The sequence below is a fragment of the Alosa alosa genome, chromosome 11, assembly GCF_017589495.1.
Source record: "Alosa alosa isolate M-15738 ecotype Scorff River chromosome 11, AALO_Geno_1.1, whole genome shotgun sequence".
Lineage (NCBI taxonomy): Eukaryota > Metazoa > Chordata > Actinopteri > Clupeiformes > Clupeidae > Alosa > Alosa alosa.
The window spans coordinates 30,998,570-31,018,569 of NC_063199.1; the positions used below are offsets into that span (position 1 = coordinate 30,998,570).

Sequence of the window (20,000 nt, forward strand, 5' to 3'; positions counted from 1 at the left end):
CTTAGCTTATTCATGACCTTACAGATTTCTCCCTCCAAAAGCATCTCTCATTCCCAACATTTCAAACAGGGAAGAGCTTTTAGCACCCAGCTTCAGCTTCAGTTGCGGCTGCGGCTGCGGTTCGGTTCCCCTCTCTTGTCCTCTTTCATTACTGCCTGCTTAAAACTCCTTCTCATCTGCCACGCTTTGTTGAGAATACAGAGGCATTGTTTTAAAGCTCAGCTGATTTACAGAGAGAGAGAGAGCGCTGACAGATGTCTCTGAAAAAAAAAATATTTATCACAACGCGATTGTGTGACAGTGACGGCTGAAAATGCTTGCACTTTGTCTGTTGCCTGGCAGCCTGATAAAGCAGTTTTTAAAAACTTTCTAAACAAAGCGTGGCATTGTGGAGTTTCATTTCAATCAAACAAAATTAATCTGATCTCCTTAAAATGAAATATGTCTAACCCTCAATGTCTGTCTGTGACTGTCTGTGGATGAGTGCACTGCTTTATAGTAATGCATGGATATTCAGTAGAACAGTGGTCCAGCATGGTCATTGCGATTTGAAGTTGTATTGTATTACTGTATTTCGATGTTGCTGTCTATTGTTGAACTTTGGCATGGTGTAGCACTGTCTGGATTGGGTTTGGTGCGGTTTCCAGTGCAGTTTGGTGGCTTGTCTAAATTGTGTATTATGGCATGTTATGAGGATTGTATATGACATTACAAGGCCTTGGTATTAGATTGGATTGTGTTGCATTGCATGGTTGTGGTGTTATGTTGAACAGTTCTGCATTGCAAGGAGTAGTTGGAGTGTACATGTATGTAGGTTACATTCAGCAGTCTACCCTGATTGTACTGTTCTCTGTTGTGTATTATCTGTATGTGTGTGTGTGTGTGTGTGTGTGTGTGTATATGGTCTCTGATGTTGTGTGGGCTGTGTGTGTGCATCATGGATGTGTATCGTGGCATGGTGTGTGTGTGTGTGTGTGTGTGTGTGTGTGTGTGTGTGTGTGTGTGTGTGTGAAAATGGTCTCTGATGTTGTTTGGGCTGTGTGTGTGCATCATGGATGTGTATCGTGGCATGGTGTGTGTATGTGTTTTGTTTGCTGTGGCATGTAGTAACGTGGCATGGCTTTGGTGTCTCTGGCACCAGAGGGCTCTGTGTGTGCATTGCTCTTGGCAGATGGGTAGATAACGCTTCGTGCTTCTGGCTGTTCCTAAACTAGGTGTCAATTCACAACAGGCTCCAAACGTACCAGCTGGCCTCACCCCAGAGCCTCAGCTCTCCCGTGACGTCCCTCGCCGGCGTTCACCCCCTGGCCGTCCTGCCTAGCCAAGCCATCCCCACGCTGCCCTCCCTCTCCCCCCTGGACACGCTCATCCAATGCCAGCAGATCGTCAAGGTCATCGTCGTGGACGCCACGGGCCGCGGACGCGTGGAGGCCTTCCTCAGCCAGAGCCCCGCCCATCGCCTCATCCAGTCGGCCGACTCCACGCCCGTGCGGTCCCGGGAGGGCGGGGCTGATGGGAAGGGCGGGAGCAACCCGCCCCCCCCCCCTCCCTACCACCATCCACACCAGTACTGCCCCCCCACGCCCCCGCCACAACACCACCTGCTCAGCAGACACAGGTACTCCAGCAGGACCCGAAGCCTGGTGTGAAAAAACAACACACACACACATGCACACACGTAAAACAAAACCCTCTTATACAGAGACGTAGAGGTATGGACTAGATGTGCAGACACATACGTTGACAACTCTATACAAACAGACCCTTCTTTACTCCTTTAATCTACAGTGACAAAAAAACGTAGTCATGTGTTATATTGAACTAGTTAAGAATACGTTCAATTGTATATGAATTAGGTGTGTTTCTATTGTGCTCAAGCTGGAACACATGTTCATACACACACACACACACACACACACACACACACACACACACACACACACACACACACAGATACAATGAATACTCACACACCCAGATATTCACAAACATATACTGTAAACACATAAAACATTATGTTCAGAATATATACACATATATACAAAAGTATACACACACACACACATACACACACACACACACACACACACACACACACACACACACACACACACACACACACACACACATACACACACACACACACACACACACACACACACACACACACACACACACATGCCACTGCACACACACACATACTTCTAAACCCCACCACATACACACACACACTTACACACAGGACTGTTGTACCTCTTCTAAACACAACCTTTTCCAGCCGTCCGTGAGTCTCAGGCAGTGTGCCAGACATCCATCACAGGCAACATTTCACACAGGACAGGCGAGGGGCCTCCTCCCAAACCTTGCACCTCCACCTGGATTTGTGTTCTCCACTCGTTCTCCACCAGATCTGTTCTTTCTTCTTCCTCCTCCGCTCTCTCTGTTTTCCTGACCCTACTCCTCTCTTCCTCAAAACTCCTCATGTGTTCATCTCAAGCATGTACACACACACACACACACACACACACACACACACACACACACACACACACACACACAAGCACAAACGCATGCATGCACTCACCCACCCACACATGTACTCAATACTTGTTCTGGCTAGAGCAGCTAAATCATAAGGCTTCATATGCAACTGCTGGTAGACATCCTTGAAATCATACTACTCACCTGAACTGAACATCTATATAAAAAAAAAATACTGAGCACAACTTAATCTTGCTATTCTTGCTAACACAGAGACCATTTTTTATGAAGACATAAATCAATCAACAACTGTAGTACTTTCTAGCAGGTCAGGCCATGAAAGCTTTTATAAATTCATTATCGCGCTATCCAAACTAGCAGTCTTGGCTACCTCCACTGTTTCCTTAGCCGCGGGGTAATTAGCTTGCTAGCTTGCTAGCGTCATGCTTCTAACTCTTGTAACACGCTAGCTTGGTAGCTAGTTTGCAAATTCAGAGGCTAAAAGTCAATATCAGATTCTTTTATCCTAAAATGTTAAGGCATTGATATTTTGAGATTTGTACATTTTGTAAAATATTTAAAAAATATTTAAATATAAATGCAAGATGACTAGAGACACAGCTTGATTTTCTCATTGTCAGAAGAAAAAAAAAGAGTACAGGTTGAAGAACTTTACTTGTATATTATTATATTTTGTGTGTAAAAGTTCTTCAGTTTGGAAATATTTTTATGTGTTTGCCAGTCAGGTTTTATCTTTAAGTGAATAAATATCATATCGTAAGCTAAGCTGATGGGTCATTATCATCTGCTTTCAGAAGATATCCGCAATCATGTAAAGAGCCACAGTATGAAGGCAAAGACAGAGAAAGGAAAAAGGAAACGCACATTTTATATCGAGCAGATGTCATAGTACCATGGAACGTGAGTGAGGCAAAGGCTCCGCCTGACATACTGTAGTCACATGAGACCATGCAAGCAGAATGATTAGTTATTCCTCACACATACATATGGATTAGGATGATGTAGCTATTTTTACTGTGATCAAATGCCTTTAGCTCAGGAACCCCGTCATGCGATGAACTGAACAGTAATGGTATTGAATTGTGTTTCTTTTCAGTTACATTTCCTCCCACCTTTTCACCAGTCGATGGCTTTTCTTGTTTAATGTTAGTATTACTGCATGTGTGATGACACTAGATCCTCCATGCATACTCTGACTTTACTCTGACCTTTCTCCAGAAACTCTCTTGTTATGAGAAGACTCTTTTGTTCAAGTGTATAGATGTATTTGTTTGGGCTTTTTAGAATGTGTTACCCTGCAGATCACTAGAACTGGTCTTGATCTTTAAATCTTATGTACAATATGCTTCTGACGATCTTGTTTGCGATCAAAACTGTGTGTGTGTGTGTGTGTGTATGTTCATATATATGTATGTCTGGATGGCGGTGGGAGTGTGTGTGTGTGCGTGCTTGTGTGTGTGTGTGTGCGTGTGTGTGGTTTTCAAATGGAGCGTTGTTTGCTTGCTTACTATGAAGAATATATCATCCCATTGGTTTTACACAAATATTATATTGAACTATATAAAGCAAAAAAGTAAAACACCTCTATATGTATATATATATATATATATATATATATATATATATATATATATATATATATACACAGTATATATATGTATGAAGGAAAATGAAAGCTTTACTAAATGACTGCACAAATGAGTTTGTAATTTAGCAACATTCACAAATAATAATTGATGTTTCCCCATTTTGTATTGAAACAAATATCAACTTATATTTAATTTATAAATAGTGGTTAGTATGATATACATGTTCACTGGGGCATTTTATATATGGTTCAAGGACACAGCAAATTTTGGTGTAGTGTGAGTATATGGAATGCATGGGAAATATGTATAAATGTGTGTGTGTGTGTGTGTGTGTGTGTCTGTATGTATGTGTGTGTGTGTGTGTGTATGGGTGAACTATGCATGACTGTGTTTTGTGTGTGTGTGTGTGTGTGTATGTGTCTGTATGTGTATGCCTGTGTGTATATGGGTGAACTATGCATGACTGTGTGTGTGTGTGTGTGTGTGTGTGTGTGTTTTGCTGCATCAGTGACACTCTCTCTATAACCTGCCAATACTAAAGAAAAAAAACACATCACCACCAAACTGTGTAATTTAGCACAGACTATAACAAGTCTTGTTTGAGAAAAAATGAAAAATAAACTAGTTTTTATTGAACAGACCGGTGTCTGTCCTTTCTGTATTGTTGACGGTGTGTGTATATCAGGTTAACTCTGTGATAACAATGTTTTGTTGGGAATCTCATTGAGGAGGAATGCATCCTCATAGTCACACACACATTAATTCTTTATTTAAATCCAAAAATCATATTACAACAGACAGGATTCAAATATTTCAAGAGATAAGATAGGGTTTGTCACTCAATGGTATTCAGGGGTACAAAAAACATCTACTGCAAGGCTGCCTATAACTGCAGATATGGAGCAAAACTTTGCTAGCTGTTTTGTTTTTCTCCTGGAGAGCCCTGCCAGCCTTAACCCACTGAAAACAAAATTGTGGACATGCCCCAAGCTGCCAAAGATCAACACCACCAGCTTGCATTGATAGCCTAGGTCACATAGTTTTGTCCGTATGGGTTGGTACTTCATGATTTTATCATTAAAAGCCATGTCCATGTAGAGATCGTACACACACCCTATTTCAAGTATAAGTACTTCCCTTCTGTCTCGGTCTAAAAACACAACATCAGGGCTGTTAGGAATGTTACAAAACACATCAGTGGAGCTGTTAAACCATTCTGGCATAATACGCAAATGTTTGTACATGGTCACATTATCTGGAAGTGCATCCTTAACAGTGCTAGCAATACACACACACACACACACACACACACACACACACACACACAAATGTCCTTGTGTTCTTTTAGTGTTTTTAATTGAACAGGTTTTACATTACAGTATGGCCATGTGCGTCACACCCTCACAAGTCACACACACACATCACACACATACTGTAGCATGCAGTGTCATGCTAATTTATAATGCAAGGACACATTCTGTGTGAGAGACCCATTACTGCACTCATTGGCTTCAGACAGAATAAATTAGAGTGTCTAGATGAGTTTGACTTGCTCTGTGCTATTAATTAAGGGGTGATGCTGTCCAGAGATGATTCTGTGGATTACAAATGCATGGAGTCTGATTAAATTCACAGCTTAAAAGAAGGCCACCTTGAGTTGAAGGACTCACCAGCCACAAACCCATATTTGACGGACGCTAAACAACAGGTATGTGACACAGTGTACTGTGGGGTGGGAACCAGGGGTGTATTGGCAATTACCCACCCAGCTGAGACCTCATTTGAATACATACCACCATTAATTTCGAAATGTCCTTGTTATTGAGGAAAAAGCGATTTATTTGGCCTTGACACAACACCAAATCAATCAGAAATAATGTTGTAAATGATTATTGTAGCAGGAAATACTGTATACTCTATCTATCTATCTACCTATCTATCTATCTATCTATCTATATTATATACAGTCTACATATAACTTAAAACTTAAAGCAAAATCAACCGACATTTGTGAAAATGAGAAACAAATATAGTGCACTGCATTTGGAATAATGAGATACATTTAACGGAAAACAAAGAACATTTCCTGGAGTGCATTTGCAGTCTCAAAAAATAGTTTCCACAAAATGCTTTTCTAAATTGCTGTGGCAGTTCCTCATTTTGAAGTCTGCAATGAAAACATTTCTCATAAAGCACCCTCCTCAAATAATCCTGCAAATTTCAGACTGCAAAATACTGTGTGTGTGTGTGTTTGCTTGTTATTGTTCAGGCTATAGTTGTTATCAGAATAGGTTTTTGCTGAATTTTATTTATAAGTTCATGCAAACCAAATATTTAATTGGGTGGAAATTGTTATTAATCACAGCAAATGTCCTAGTGTTGTTAATATACCTACCTACAGAGGGCGATATAGAGACTAACTTTTGTGGGTAAGAACCTACCTTAAATCTGGCCTGTCTAAATCTGTCTGGCCCTACCTTATATCCAAACGTGTGGATGGATGTGTGGTTGCTGATGGATGCCATAGAGATTTTCTTTAACTGCAACAAAATGTTATGAATTTGACAGTTCACATCATTCTTAATATAGCTGGCTGGTTATGAGATGGAGAATATCTGTAATTAATTCCATTTGATTAATCTGGCAGCCATACTGTCATTTATAATGAATCCCACGGGTCATCATTAGGGATGAAAAAGATCTCACTCTGCTCACTCACCCTGTGTTCTGGTCTTATCAGATTTAGCCCAACACACTGTGTATCCAACTTCAACCACTCTTGTTTCGCAACCTGCAACAGGTGTGTGTGTGTGTGTCACTGTGTGTGTTCCTTCATGTTTGCGTGCTTGTGTGAGTGTGTCTCTGTATGTGTGTTTGTGTGTGTGGTGCTGGTGCAATAAATAGAGCGAAATCAATATTTTCCCGTGTCTACAAATATCTATATAGCATATCTTGCACCATTGTTCCACTATCTAATGAATCCCCAGGAGATTACTCAGGTCTCTTTCTACACAAATGCTTCAGGCTGGCCCCTCCCAGGCTTTCTCCCTACCTCTCTACTCTCTCTCTCCCACCCCTTTCTCACTCTCTCTCTCTTTCAGTCTCTTCAGGTAATCTCACAGAAGAGTAGGTCTCTCTCAGCCTGCGTGCTGCTGTTGAATTACTTCTCATTCACCGCTGATGTGATTTCTCCCGAGCAGAGAGTGTGTGTGCGAGCGCGCGCGCGTGTGTGTGTGTGTGTGTGCAAGCGCGCGAGAGAGAGAGATAGAGAGAGAGAGAGAGAGTGTGTGTGTGTGTGTGTGTGTGTGTGTGTGTGCGTGCGTGCGCAGAGAGAGAGATAGAGATAGAGAGAGAGAGAGAGAGAGAGTGTGTGTGTGTGTGTGTGTGTGTGTTTTGTGCATCCAGCACCTGCTGCCCGCTCCCGGCCTTCTCTCGGATGCGTGGCGGAAAATGCACTCCTGATTTCAGCCTGGGAGCTGCGCTGGACTCGCTGCCTTGAGATGACCAGGCGGTGGACGGGCACTCCGCTCTCTTCCCTGACACTTTTTATCCTCCAGCTGGCTCTTCTTCAGGGTGAGTCGACTCCCGTGGGTCTGATATGGTTCCCGGGGGAACTAGGGAGAATAAGAGACGCGACACTGTTGCGCAAACTTTTTCATTGTAGAGGGAGGAGGGACAAATCTGTCCCATTTTGATATTTGCTCAACTCCTTGAAAGCAAGTTATCACATGAAAGACTTTTTTTCTATACTGCTCCTTTTTATTTTTGATAGCATTTTTAAGAATTGATAAATCTCACCCAGAAGTTTAGTTATTATTTGGAATTGTGGCCATGTGGTTGCTGTATATGCAGCATGCCCTGAAGCACATTAAATATTCAATAAAAAATCTAAATGTTTAACTAAAAGAAAACTGTTAATTCCTGATGCTGCAGGAAAAGTCCCCAAAATGCTTCACAAAGTACATTCACTCAAGCTTTTTTCATACATTTCCTCATCAGATAATGATTCCCTCAGTGCTATGTAAATACTGTATGTGCCATTGCTTGGAAGATTCTAGAAGCATTTTCAGAGGTAGTCAGGGTGTTTGTGTAAAGTTGATATGCACTGACTCCTAACTGAAAAGGTTCTCTTTCTGTCAGGACTTCACTGCCAGTTGCTAAAGCCTCAGGCCAGACCTGACAGGTGAGTGTGTGTGACAGGTGTGTGTGTAGCTGTAGATATGTATTCATTGCAGGTGAGTGTGTGTAGCTGCGCCTGTGACAGGTGAGTGTGTATAGCTGGTTGTGTCAGGTGAGTGTGTATAGCTGGTTGTGTCAGGTGAGTGTGTATAGCTGGTTGTGACAGGTGAGTGTGTATAGCCATGGTTGTGTCAGGTGAGTGTGTATAGTTGTAGTCCTTGTCAGGTGAGTGTGTATAGCTGGTTGTGTCAGGTGAGTTTATAGTTGTGATTGTGACAGGTGAGTGTGTATAGCTGGTTGTGTCAGGTGAGTGTGTATATTTGTAGTCCTTGTCAGGTGAGTGTGTATAGCCATGGCCGTAACAGGTGAGTGTGTAGCTGTAGACATCTGGCTGTCAAGCTCAATACACACCTGTATCACACCTGTATTAAATCTCCTCAAAGCTACTAGCTGTCTACCTGAAGGCTGATGGCTAATGTCGGGTTCCTATAAACTGGATAGACATTATTCACTGCTTTGAAAGGATTTTGTATTATAGGCTTTTGCATGTTGGTGTATTTGAGTTACTTTTGTTATTTTGTTATTTTCAATGGCCAATAATGAATCAAGATGACTTGATCTCTCTCCGATAAATCCCCCCAAATTGAAACAGAGGTGAATTGAGGGGTACTAAAGGTCAACAACCTTAAGTGTGGGACTCTTGTTTTCCTCAAATAATATACAGGCCAGCCACTGAGATGCTCTTTATTTGATTCACTGGTTAGTCACTGCAAAGTTGTTTCATGTCAAAAGCCGTGGACACCTGTGAGCTTGATGAGGATGTCTGAAACACAATCCTAACTACAATAAAGCGTGTGGGAAGAAATGTTTGTGAGATAGGGATTGTTCATAGAGATTCACTGTATAGTATCAGATTTGTAGTGTCTAGTTGCATCTAATTCAGGTATATGTCTAGTTCTGATGTCATCAGCTATGTGAGTGTCTGTGTTCCTGTGCATGAATGCGTATTTGTTTGTTTGTGTGTGTGTGTGTGTATGTGTGTGCACATAAGAGTTGTGAATGGAAAGAGTATGCGGCAAAAAATACTAAAATAAAAGCTTCTATTAAAAAAACATACAATTTTATTTTCATTACAGTGTAATGTATAGGCATAACTCTTAAATTGTAAGTAAATGTGAATATATTTTTGTACTTTTTACCTATGCCAAACAGCTCAATGTTTATCCCTCATTGCAATGTGATCTTTAATTTGGTAAATATGTAGGCTATATGTAAAATTATCAAACAGAGTAATTTATAGATTTTAGATATAATTTAAAGATGTGAACTTTTGTGAGCTAAATGTTTATGCCTCATTCTGTTGTGATCTTAGTTTAGTAAATGTATTGTCAGGGTTATTAGGCCTTGAGAGGCCTGTTTGCCCTCCATGTTGAACCCAACCACTCTCTGCCCACTTTACTGTGCTGTGCCATGTTGTGCCATGATGTGGTCAGGAGACGCAGCCAGGCAGACAGGCCTCTACCTGGAGTGTCCTTAAACCTGCAGTCTCACTGTCTGCCTGCTCTTAATACTGCCCTCTTTGTGTGTCCCCCACTTTAAAAGCAGAGTTAATGCACTGCGGCAGAAACGGGATCTCTTCCGAGAGGAGGTAGGTACCGCTCACACGGGCTGGGAGAGCGAGGGAGAGTGAGGAGGGATCCAGGCTGAGAGTGAGACCCAGGCTCCCGGTGCCCGCACAAAGCCCCCTTTGTGGGGCCTGGAGGCTCAGCCGCGGCGCAGGCTAAAAGGCCCTTCTCCCTGGAGCTCCTGGAGCGGAGATTAGCGCCAGGGCTAAAGCTAGCGGGCGCTAAGATAAGGTTATGTAGTGCAGGTATGGGGAGCGACTGATCTAAACAGATTTCACAGCCTCATTTATGAGCGCCCCTCAGACAGGGTCACTCATGAGCGCCAAAACCGAGGCAAAAAGCAAGGCAGCTCTGGTGTAACTGCTCTACACGCCGCATGTATAGAGAACAGCTGATTTAAGACACAGACACACACTCCTGCCCCCTGCATTCAGACAGAGATGGGAAGAGCCAGTCACAGACAGCAAGCTCACACATAGAACTGGGCCTGGTGTGGTTTGGTATGTGTGTGTGTGTGTTAGTGGGTTTCAGACCACTCTCACATGGGTTCAGCTCTGGTGTGGATTTTTTTGTGTGTGTGTGTGTGATTCAGAGTACTTAAACCCCCAGGGTCACCTACTTTTGGACTCTTAACATTTATTAAGGCTACAGGACACTATTACAGTACTGTAGGGAGATATGTAGCAATCCGCAATCAACATGCTTATTGGTGCATGCTTATTAGGCATATTAAATTAATAAAGATGAGATATAAACGTTATGTAACATGTTAATTAATGTGTGTGTGTGTGTGTGTGTGGTGTAGACGTTCAGCGCGGTGCTGTCTGAGTCTGCCCTCCCTCGTACTGTACTGCACAACTACACGGCCCGAGATGCCTCATCAGGTAACACACACACACACACACACACACACACACACACACACTGTTAAAACAACAGCAGCTCTATGACACCTTATTTACACACATCACTCATTTAGACTGTCCTATTAGCCCTACCGATCCTCCATTATAGACAGGCTGAATGTGTTTGTATGTGTGTGTGTGTGTGTGTGTGTGTCTGTGTGTTTGTGTGTGTTTGTGTGTGTTTGTGTTTGTGTGTTTGTGTGTGTGTGTGTGTGTTTCAGAGTACTGTGGCTGTCTTAATGGGGGTTGGTGTCAGGAGAGTGGTCGCTGTGATTGTGCTCAGTTCCAGGCTGTGGGAGATCGCTGTCAGATCAGTGAGTCATTGATATAGACACACACACACACACATGCACACACACACACACACACACAGTTTCCAGTACCTCTGCTGATACAGTTTAGTTTAGTTTTCTCTCTCTGTGTGTTTGTGTGTGTGTGTTTAAAAATTAATTTCTTTGTAAATGTGTTTAAGCACATACTTGTACATAAATGACAGCTGTTTTGGGATATTTTTCTTTCCTCTGTGACTGCGATCAGTTCCTAACACGGGCAAGGATCGCGATGGGATCTGCCGCTCGTGGGGGCAGCACCACTTTGAGACGTTTGATGGGATGTACTACTACTACCCTGGCTCCTGCTCCTACATCCTGGCCAAAGACTGCCACTCCACCGAACCACAGTACACCGTCTGGGTAAGTGAGCATTACAGGCTGATTGGACATGGGTGATGAGGAGCCAGTGCTTCAACGCTATGATGTATTACATTGCTCTTGTTACAGAGCAAAGATTCTAGAGCTCTGTTCTAGAATCTTTGTTACAGAATATCAAACATAATGTGTAACAAATGATCTGTCTGTACACATAACAACACTTTGATGCACTCCAGCACTAACTTTAATGCAAATGCTGGAATTGAAGGACAGTATGCTCTCTTGCTTAATAAGTATAAGTATAGTATATATACTTTTTTGATCCCGTGAGGGAAATTTGGTCTCTGCATTTAACCCAATCGGTGAATTAGTGAAACACAAACAGCACACAGTGTACACACAGTGAGGTGAAGCACACACTAATCCCGGCGCAGTGAGCTGTCTGCTACAACGGCGGGGAGCAGTGAGGGGTTGGGTGCCTTGCTCAAGGGCACTTCAGCCGCAGCCCACTGGTCGGGGCTCGAACCGGCACAAGTCCAGAGTGCTAACCAGTGGGCCACGGCATAATATACCATGATACCATAATACCATGTCCTAAACAGTTGACTATCCCCATGCTATGAAGATATGAGCAGTTTGTTTCCAAAACTATACAACTGTAATTGGGTATTTGATTTGATTTATCTTTACTCAATCAAAACAACACAACTGCAATTTGATTGATATTACCTGAAATACATAGTTAAATAGCCTGACTTTTTGATGTTTTTAAAACCGGAGATATAGCATTTTGGAACCAAACTCTTCATATGTGGACACTCACTCACTCGTGCAAAAACCAATACTGATCACTAATCCCTTTTGCTTTAATTCCTTTTTCTCCCTCTCTCCATCTCTCCCTCCCTCCCTATCTCTCCCTCTCTCCTCCCTCCCTCTCTCCCTCTCTCTCCCTCTCTGTCCCTCCCTCCCTCTCTCTCTCTCTCCCCATAACAGGTGCACAACAGTCGCTCCTGCCAAGGTTCCGTGTACTCCTGTCCCCGGGCTCTCAGTCTGTTCTTCCCCAATGAGGAGGAGATCCACATCAGGGGCTACCAGGTCCACAAGGGTGGGGTTAGGTGAGCTATGGAACTATCTCATGGGTGCATATTTCATGAGACATTTGGAAACTGCTGAGATTTGTTAGTTCCAAGACATAGTTCCAGATTGGTAAAATTGACTAATCTTTTAGTATCTTCCTAACCCACTTAATCTAATTCCTGATGAGATGGCAAACCATATTGGGTTGCTTTTTTTGGTAACAATTACACAGAATCCATCATTTATTAAGCCTTTGTTACTTATTAGTTAATGGTTTGTTCATCATTAGTAATTTCCTGTTCATACATAATGTATCATCAGTAAAGCATTTGTTCACACATTTATAAATGGTTTGTTCATAGTAAATAAGCCTATCCAAAAAATATGTTTAAGTACATGATTTATACTTAATAAGTAATGAAACAACCACTTATAAATGAAATCATTTTCTTATTATAAACCAGTTGCAAACTATTACAAAATGCTTTGTTCATCATTTGTAAAGCATTGCTCCTATGTTAATTCTCATAAATAAAGTATTTGTACACACAGTTATAAATGGTTTGTTCATAGTAAATAAGCCTATATCTAAAATATGTTTATGAATTATTGTTAATACTTAACTAGATGTACCGCAGAGCGGTACAAAATATGACTGCCGCCCAGTCCAGCACATGTTTTCCACAAAAATAAGTCACGCTGAAAGGCATATATGATTCTAACTGTCTCACTGAATTGCATTATGCACACTCAATTCTCACTGGTATCTGCTAGACAACAAGTACCAGAACATGATTAGTTCATAGATTTCACATGTAATATACATTTTATACAACCCCACCCCCATCTTGCCTGTTCATAATTCTGAGAAATTCTTGAATTGTGGGCATGTGTGCGTGTACATGTTTATGTTTATGTGTCTGTGGGTGTGTGGGTGGGTGTGTGTCGCGTGCATGTGCATGTGCTTGTGTGTTTGCCTGTTTATGTGCCTGTGTGTGTGCATGTGCATGCATGCATATATATATGTCTACTGTGTGAGTATGTGTCATCACATGTAGGGATTACTGTAAATGTATGTGTGTGCATGTGTATCTGTTTATGCACATGTGTGCATATGGAATGGGTTTACATGACCCCTGGAGGCAAACATACGCAAAAAAATTGGTCATCCTAGGCCCCACGGTTCTCAAGATATTCACAGAAAACTGTGTCTGCCCTACCCTCCTTTCGGGGGTCCAGTCCAGCTGGGGGGGGCTACAGATCAAAACAAAAGCGATGGCTCCATGCTATCCATTTGGAGTTACATGCCCACCAAGTTTAGGGTACCCGGTGTTTCAGTGTCCGGGAATCCTTGTTGGTGTCACGGTCACTAAATGTACACATAAATTATTTTATTGTAAGGCTCCCCATAAACGAAAGTCCACGAGACTTGGCATGCATTCAGAGGGTGACATAATGATCCTACACTTTCAATTTCGTGCAGTTTTGACCATGTCAGCCAGAGATATTGTGATGAAAACACCTAATGTTTTGCTTTTTAATTTTTTAACTAGGTGGGCTTATACATGAAATAAGTGGTAATGGGATAGGTTGACATGCCCCTTAAGACCAACATTTCGTGCAGTTTTGACTAGGTTAGGTCACAGATACCTGCGATTACAACACCTAATTTTTACTTTTTTGTGTTTAACTAGGTGGCGCTATACATGAAATGAGTGGTTATGGAAAGGGTTGACATGACCCCACTTGAGATCAACATACAGGTTAAAAAAAAGGTCAACACCTAATTTTTACTTTTTTGGTTCTAGGAGATATTCACAGAAAACTGTGTCTGCCCTACCCTCCTTTCGGGGGGTCCAGTCCAGCGAGGGGGCTACAGATCAAAACGAAAAAAGGAGGTTTCATGCTATCCATGTGGGGTTACATGCCCACCAAGTTTCGTGTACCACGGTCTTACAGTGTCACACATGGACTAATGATAACTTAGTGTGAGGATACATATTTTATAAACCACTTCCTAATACTATAATTCATGATTAACTCAGGAGTTACAAGTGGTTAGTTAATGATATTTTGTGAGCTTGTCTAAAGTGAGGACTTTCTATGCCTTGCAACACATTTTCAAACGAGTTGTAAAGATTACATGTGCATGTGTATGTAACAACTGTTAAATAATGGAAATATTACTTAATCAAAAACATATTATTGCATAATTTATTAAGTATTAACAATAATGTATAAACATATTTTAGATATAGGCTTATTTACTATGAACAAACTATTTATAACTGTCTGAACAAATGCTTTACTGATGATAAATTATGTATGAACAAGAAATTACTAATGATGAACAAACCATTAACTAATAAGTAACAAAGGCTTAATAAATGATGAATTGTGTGTAGCTATTATAAAGTGTTACCCTTTTTTTATTACAGCATATCAAATGGTGTACTTTACAAATCAAATTCAAAAAAGCAAATTCATAATCTTTTCAAATTGAAGCCATAGATAGTCAAATTCAGATGCTGATCTACTGAACTGTGCTATAAATATAACAAAATGTAGACCTGTTGTTCTGCTAAACTATGCTGCTGCCTTCCCCTCAATGCTGCCTGATACCAAACTCTGTGTCCTTTGTTGGCCATGTGATGTTAGACTGAGCTTGCCCCAGACGGTGCGTAACGTGTTCATCGAGCGCCTGGCCGACTACATCCTGGTGAAGAGCACGTTTGGCTTCTCGCTGGCCTGGGACGGCAGTTCTGGAGTCTACCTCAAAATGACAGACGCACACAAAGGCCGGCCTTGTGGTCTGTGCGGGAACTACAATGACGAGGGATCAGATGATCTGAGCAACAGCAGGGGTGAGAGATACAGCCCAGGCAACACTTATCTTTTCCATCAACAGCAAATCTCACCCAATTATATCTGAGAAGCACCCACAGGGCCGTGATAAACACGTCCCGTAGTGGAGAGAGAGAGAGGGAGAGGGGGAGAGAGAGAGAGAGGGCCAAAGAGCAAAGAAATCATATTTGCAGAGTCTATGTTTTATGGGCTGTGTCAGCTGGCAGCTATCGATTCTTTTGTAATCGATTAATCTAGCACTTTATCGATCGATTAATCGGATACGTTTTTTTTTGCATTTTTAAACAACCAAAACACATAATGCATAACAAAAATGACATGGCTGTAAAATGATCAAGCAATTGGCACAGAGGTATTTATTCTAACTCCAAGATTAGGCTACAAAACTAAGCCCATTTATTGCAATTTACCCATTTAGTGTTTTTAAGTGCCAGTGCCATCAATTAAATAATGTTCAAAATGCTCTCTGTAAAATTGCAGCCTCTTGTGCATGACTTAGCTGGGTGAACAAAGCTGTCCATACTATGTGCTGGGAGGGAGAAGAGGGAAAGCAATTTAATGTATTATAGCCTACAACAAGTTTCATGCTGTAATCTAGACCTGACATCAACATAAATATCTGTTTTATGTGGATTTCTACACCTGCAGCTTTTACCATTAGGCTACTAACAAATAATTTTACCATTAGGCTACTAACAAATAATTTTATCATTAGGCTACCAAAAAAATCATTTCTGGGGTGAGCCTATTTGCTATGGTAACCTAGCAACCTGTGTGTGTGTGTGTGTGCACGCGTGCGGTGCGTGAGGAAAGATGAGGGTGCATGTATGTGTGTGAGGGGTTCTTTTTTAGGCATACTGTCTTGCAATTGAACGTGAATAAGTTTACTTACTTAAAAACATCAAAGCTAAACAAGCCATCACGACATCGCTACAAATACAGTATGTGATTAAAATTAGCCAACATCAATGTAGGCTATAGGCTACGTAGATAGATGATAGATAGGCTAGATAGATTGTTAAATAGCCTAGCCTACTTTATTGACGCTTGGTGAAACAGCATGGAGTGGATATTTAGGTTCAGATGCTTGTTCTTTTCCTTTTTGAGTATGTAATGATCCCAAAACTTTACTTGAAAACTTTAGACATTCTCTGCCATTTCTGGATATCTTGACTCCGCCATCGCGCCAGCTAAATTCAGAATGTATCTCTGGTATCACGATTCACGCGCTAGTGGTGTGCTTCCTGAACAACGGTCCGTGTGGAACAATCAGATCCCTGAGCGTATAGTGCGCGTCAAAGGAATTTAACGAGGCTTCGAGGCAGGGTTTTTGCCTCGAGTAATTTTTGTAATCGAGTTATTCGAGTAACTCGATGAATCGTTTCAGCCCTAGCTGGCATCCAGAGTTATTTTGCTCGGTACATACAGTAGAGGATGAAAGGAAACTAGCATTTAGCAAGCATTAGGAGGACAAAGACATAGAGTAGGATCAGTCTGATACTCTCACCTGATCACTTTGGACTGAATAATCCTCCCTCGCTATCTAAATCCATATGAATATGTGTTATGCATATTTAGTTATCTTGTTGTATGAAATTCAAGAGAAAAGGACACACCAGTAAAAGCTTATCATCATGTCATGAACATTTGATTTGAGGTCTCATAAGAATAAAAATGGTTGTGCTAGTGTTAATCTAAGATAATGTGTGATATTCTGTGTCCAGGCCTGTGAGAGGATGTGAACAGCCGACTAATCATGCATGTTTTACTTTGACCATATGTTAGTGCTCACTTGTCTGTGGTGGTGTGTTTTTCCCAGGCCTGCAGGTGGGTAGCCTGGCTGAGTTTGGGAACAGCTGGGCTGTGGACCTGCCCCAGGACCAGCCCTGTGAGGACGTAGAGGACGACTTCCCCGGACCCTGCCAATCAGAATCAGAGATGGATGTGAGTCAACAGCATACTACATCTAATACAAACCAGGTAGAGATGGGTGTGAGTTAGCATTAGAGTACATCTGATAGTAGCCAATGGATGTGTGTTAGCATTACTGGAGGCTAAATCAAACTCTACCTAATCAGATAGATGTGAGTTAGCATGAGAGTACATCTAATTAGCCGAAGACATGGATGAGTTTTAGCATTACAGTAGGCATCTATAGATGAATGTGAGATACCAGTTAATAATACTTATCTTCTGGTCAGTCAGTCAGACATGAAGTGTTCACTATGGTTTAGAGGCAGACATGGATGAGTTACAGTAGCAGCACCCACCACAATAGCTGAAGTTAACCTTCAGAAATTCTTTAGTTAAACTCGCTACCACTACATTCTTGACAATTCATAAGGATTCATTTACAGTCAGCATTGGAGGTGAGTCAACGCTCCAGTAGGCCTACACAAATATTAACATTTTAAAGCAAGTTAGAATCAAGTGTCTGCTGCTGCCAGTTTTGGTCAGATTTGGTGAACACCAAATCACATATTCAGGAGCAAATGGTTACTTACACACATTACCATGCATTCTTTTGTGATGTGGTAGAGAGACTACTAGGCTACATCACTACCGCTACCTAATGCTAGCAAATTCCGAGGGTGGTATTAAGCTAGTCATATTTATGAAGCTGGGGAAACATTATGTTTTAAACAAATCTAAATGAATAATGAGAGGGTATGAAGTATGAATAAAAGTGTTCAGCAAGTAACTCACTTCAACAGTTAGGAAAAGCATCATTAGATTGCATTGGAATAGCAGTAAATGGCTTTGAGTTAGTTCACTGCCCCTTTCTCTCTTCCTTCCCTGATTGCATTCTTTCCCGTTTTCTCCCTCTCGTCGGTGCTGTCGCTCTCTCCTGTGGCCTAGTCTTTCACTCTGCTTTGATCTTTCCTCGGCCGGTAAAAGTCTTTCCATGTTCGATCTCATATAAGACTCCCCCTCGCCTGGCATCGCCTTTGTTAGTGCTCTGATGCTGCTCTGATGTTTTGGCAGCGGTCGATAGCGGTCGGTAGCGGGTGCAGCCGGAGTGCCGGGGGTTGCGGACGTTGGCCGTGCCCTGGCGTGGCCCTGGCGTTGGCGCGGTGTCGTACCGCAGCTCTCGGCTCTCTGGCGTAGCTTGAGAGGGGAGATGTGGGTTAAGTTCAGCTGGCTCACCTTCCCTCTGAAGCTCTTCTTTGATAACGCGTCCGCACACAAGAAAGACTCGCAGCCCTGAGAGAAAAAGTCGGTGTCAGAGTGCTCTTGTTCTGGCTCAGATGCAAATAGATTGACACCAGATTTCTGCTGTGTCTGCTGCTATTTGCATCAGAGACCTCTCATGCTGACGCTGTTTACTCACTTACGGTTCCAAGAAAAGAATTCAGTCATTCAATCACTCAGCACACACTTGTTTTTAAAGCAGCTACCTATAGTAAAGATGTCGAAGTTTTGCATCTGAGCAGGGAAAGTCAGACTCCATGTCACTCTTGGTGACCTCACTTGCCACCCTGGCTTGCTCTACCCCAAATAACATATCTGTAACACATTATATTGTGTGTGTGTGTGTGTGCAGGACGCCATTGAGAAATGCAGCGCTCTCCTGTTCTTTCCTTTCATCTCATGCCATGAGAACATCGACCCCAATCCATTTGTGGCCAGCTGTGTTTCTGACCTATGCGTGTAAGTCAACCTGTGTGTGTGTGAATGGGTGGGTGTGTGTACTCATATAAGTCTCACTAAGTGTGTTTCAGCATCCAGCGTCCAGCATTTGTGTTTAGTTTCATTAATGTGTGTTGTTCACTTGTGTTTGAGTGCATGTGCAGATATGTTAGTATACACACACTGTGTGTGTGTGTGTGTGTGTGTGTGTGTGTGTGCGTGTGTGTTTGGGTGTGTAACAACAGAGGCGGATTAACCTGATGAAATAAAAAGGGTAATGAGCTGGCTCCTGAGACATTCTCTCATGAGGACTCAAACTCACAGGTGATGACTGATTGAGAAAGTATCAAGTGTCAGGGAAGATCACAAATGCTGAGAAAGCAGTACCCACACAGCCAACAAAAAGCGCTTTCAGATATAACCTCCGGAGTACATGCGGAGGTTTGTCAAATGGAGGTCCTACCCTTCGGATGATTCAGATATGATGCTAACCTGCGGACCTAATACTGACCTTATACGGACGTATGTGTGAGCGACATACGCACATTACAGAATCTCCGTGTGGTTGTCGAGGTGAGGGGTGGGGGCTTGTAGAGTTCACAAGATGCGAGATATGACTCAGAATATATGCGGCCGCTGCCTGTCACAGCTGCTTTTTTGTTTTACAACGTGTAGCCTATGCATTATGTAGGCTAAAGAAGACAAATCTATTGTGCGTGAGGCTAATTCTTGAAGTAGGCTAGTCAAGTAAGCAAACAGTATTTGTATGTGTGCTTGAATAAACATATTTATCTGTTTTCAACGTTATGTACCAGAATTACTTGGCTATAGAACCCCACATCTGGTTTTGCGTTGGAGAGCATGCACAAACTTTATGGTAGGCTACCAGCCAATTCAGTAGGCTAACTCAAGACTGCAAGGCCATCATACAACGTTTTTAAGCAATAAACAAAATACTAACATAACAGTGAAGTTGTT

At 42.0% G+C, this 20,000-nt stretch overlaps 2 protein-coding genes across 2 annotated transcripts in view; both read left to right on the forward strand.

The window, feature by feature from the left end:
• iqsec3b (IQ motif and Sec7 domain ArfGEF 3b) overlaps positions 1–1,926 on the forward strand; it is a 40,514-nt gene extending 38,588 nt beyond the window's left edge. Inside the window, exon 15 of the mRNA XM_048257118.1 lies at positions 1,215–1,926. Coding sequence (XP_048113075.1) covers positions 1,215–1,649 — 435 coding nt within the window. The 3' untranslated portion in view covers positions 1,650–1,926. The remainder of the gene's footprint in view (positions 1–1,214) is intronic.
• A 5,565-nt stretch (positions 1,927–7,491) lies between these two features.
• otogl (otogelin-like) overlaps positions 7,492–20,000 on the forward strand; it is a 30,427-nt gene continuing 17,918 nt past the window's right edge. The window contains exons 1-10 of the mRNA XM_048256153.1: positions 7,492–7,664; positions 8,232–8,274; positions 9,876–9,918; positions 10,701–10,779; positions 11,022–11,114; positions 11,338–11,492; positions 12,444–12,565; positions 15,186–15,391; positions 17,212–17,336; positions 18,937–19,043. Coding sequence (XP_048112110.1) covers positions 7,592–7,664; positions 8,232–8,274; positions 9,876–9,918; positions 10,701–10,779; positions 11,022–11,114; positions 11,338–11,492; positions 12,444–12,565; positions 15,186–15,391; positions 17,212–17,336; positions 18,937–19,043 — 1,046 coding nt within the window. The 5' untranslated portion in view covers positions 7,492–7,591. The remainder of the gene's footprint in view (positions 7,665–8,231; positions 8,275–9,875; positions 9,919–10,700; positions 10,780–11,021; positions 11,115–11,337; positions 11,493–12,443; positions 12,566–15,185; positions 15,392–17,211; positions 17,337–18,936; positions 19,044–20,000) is intronic.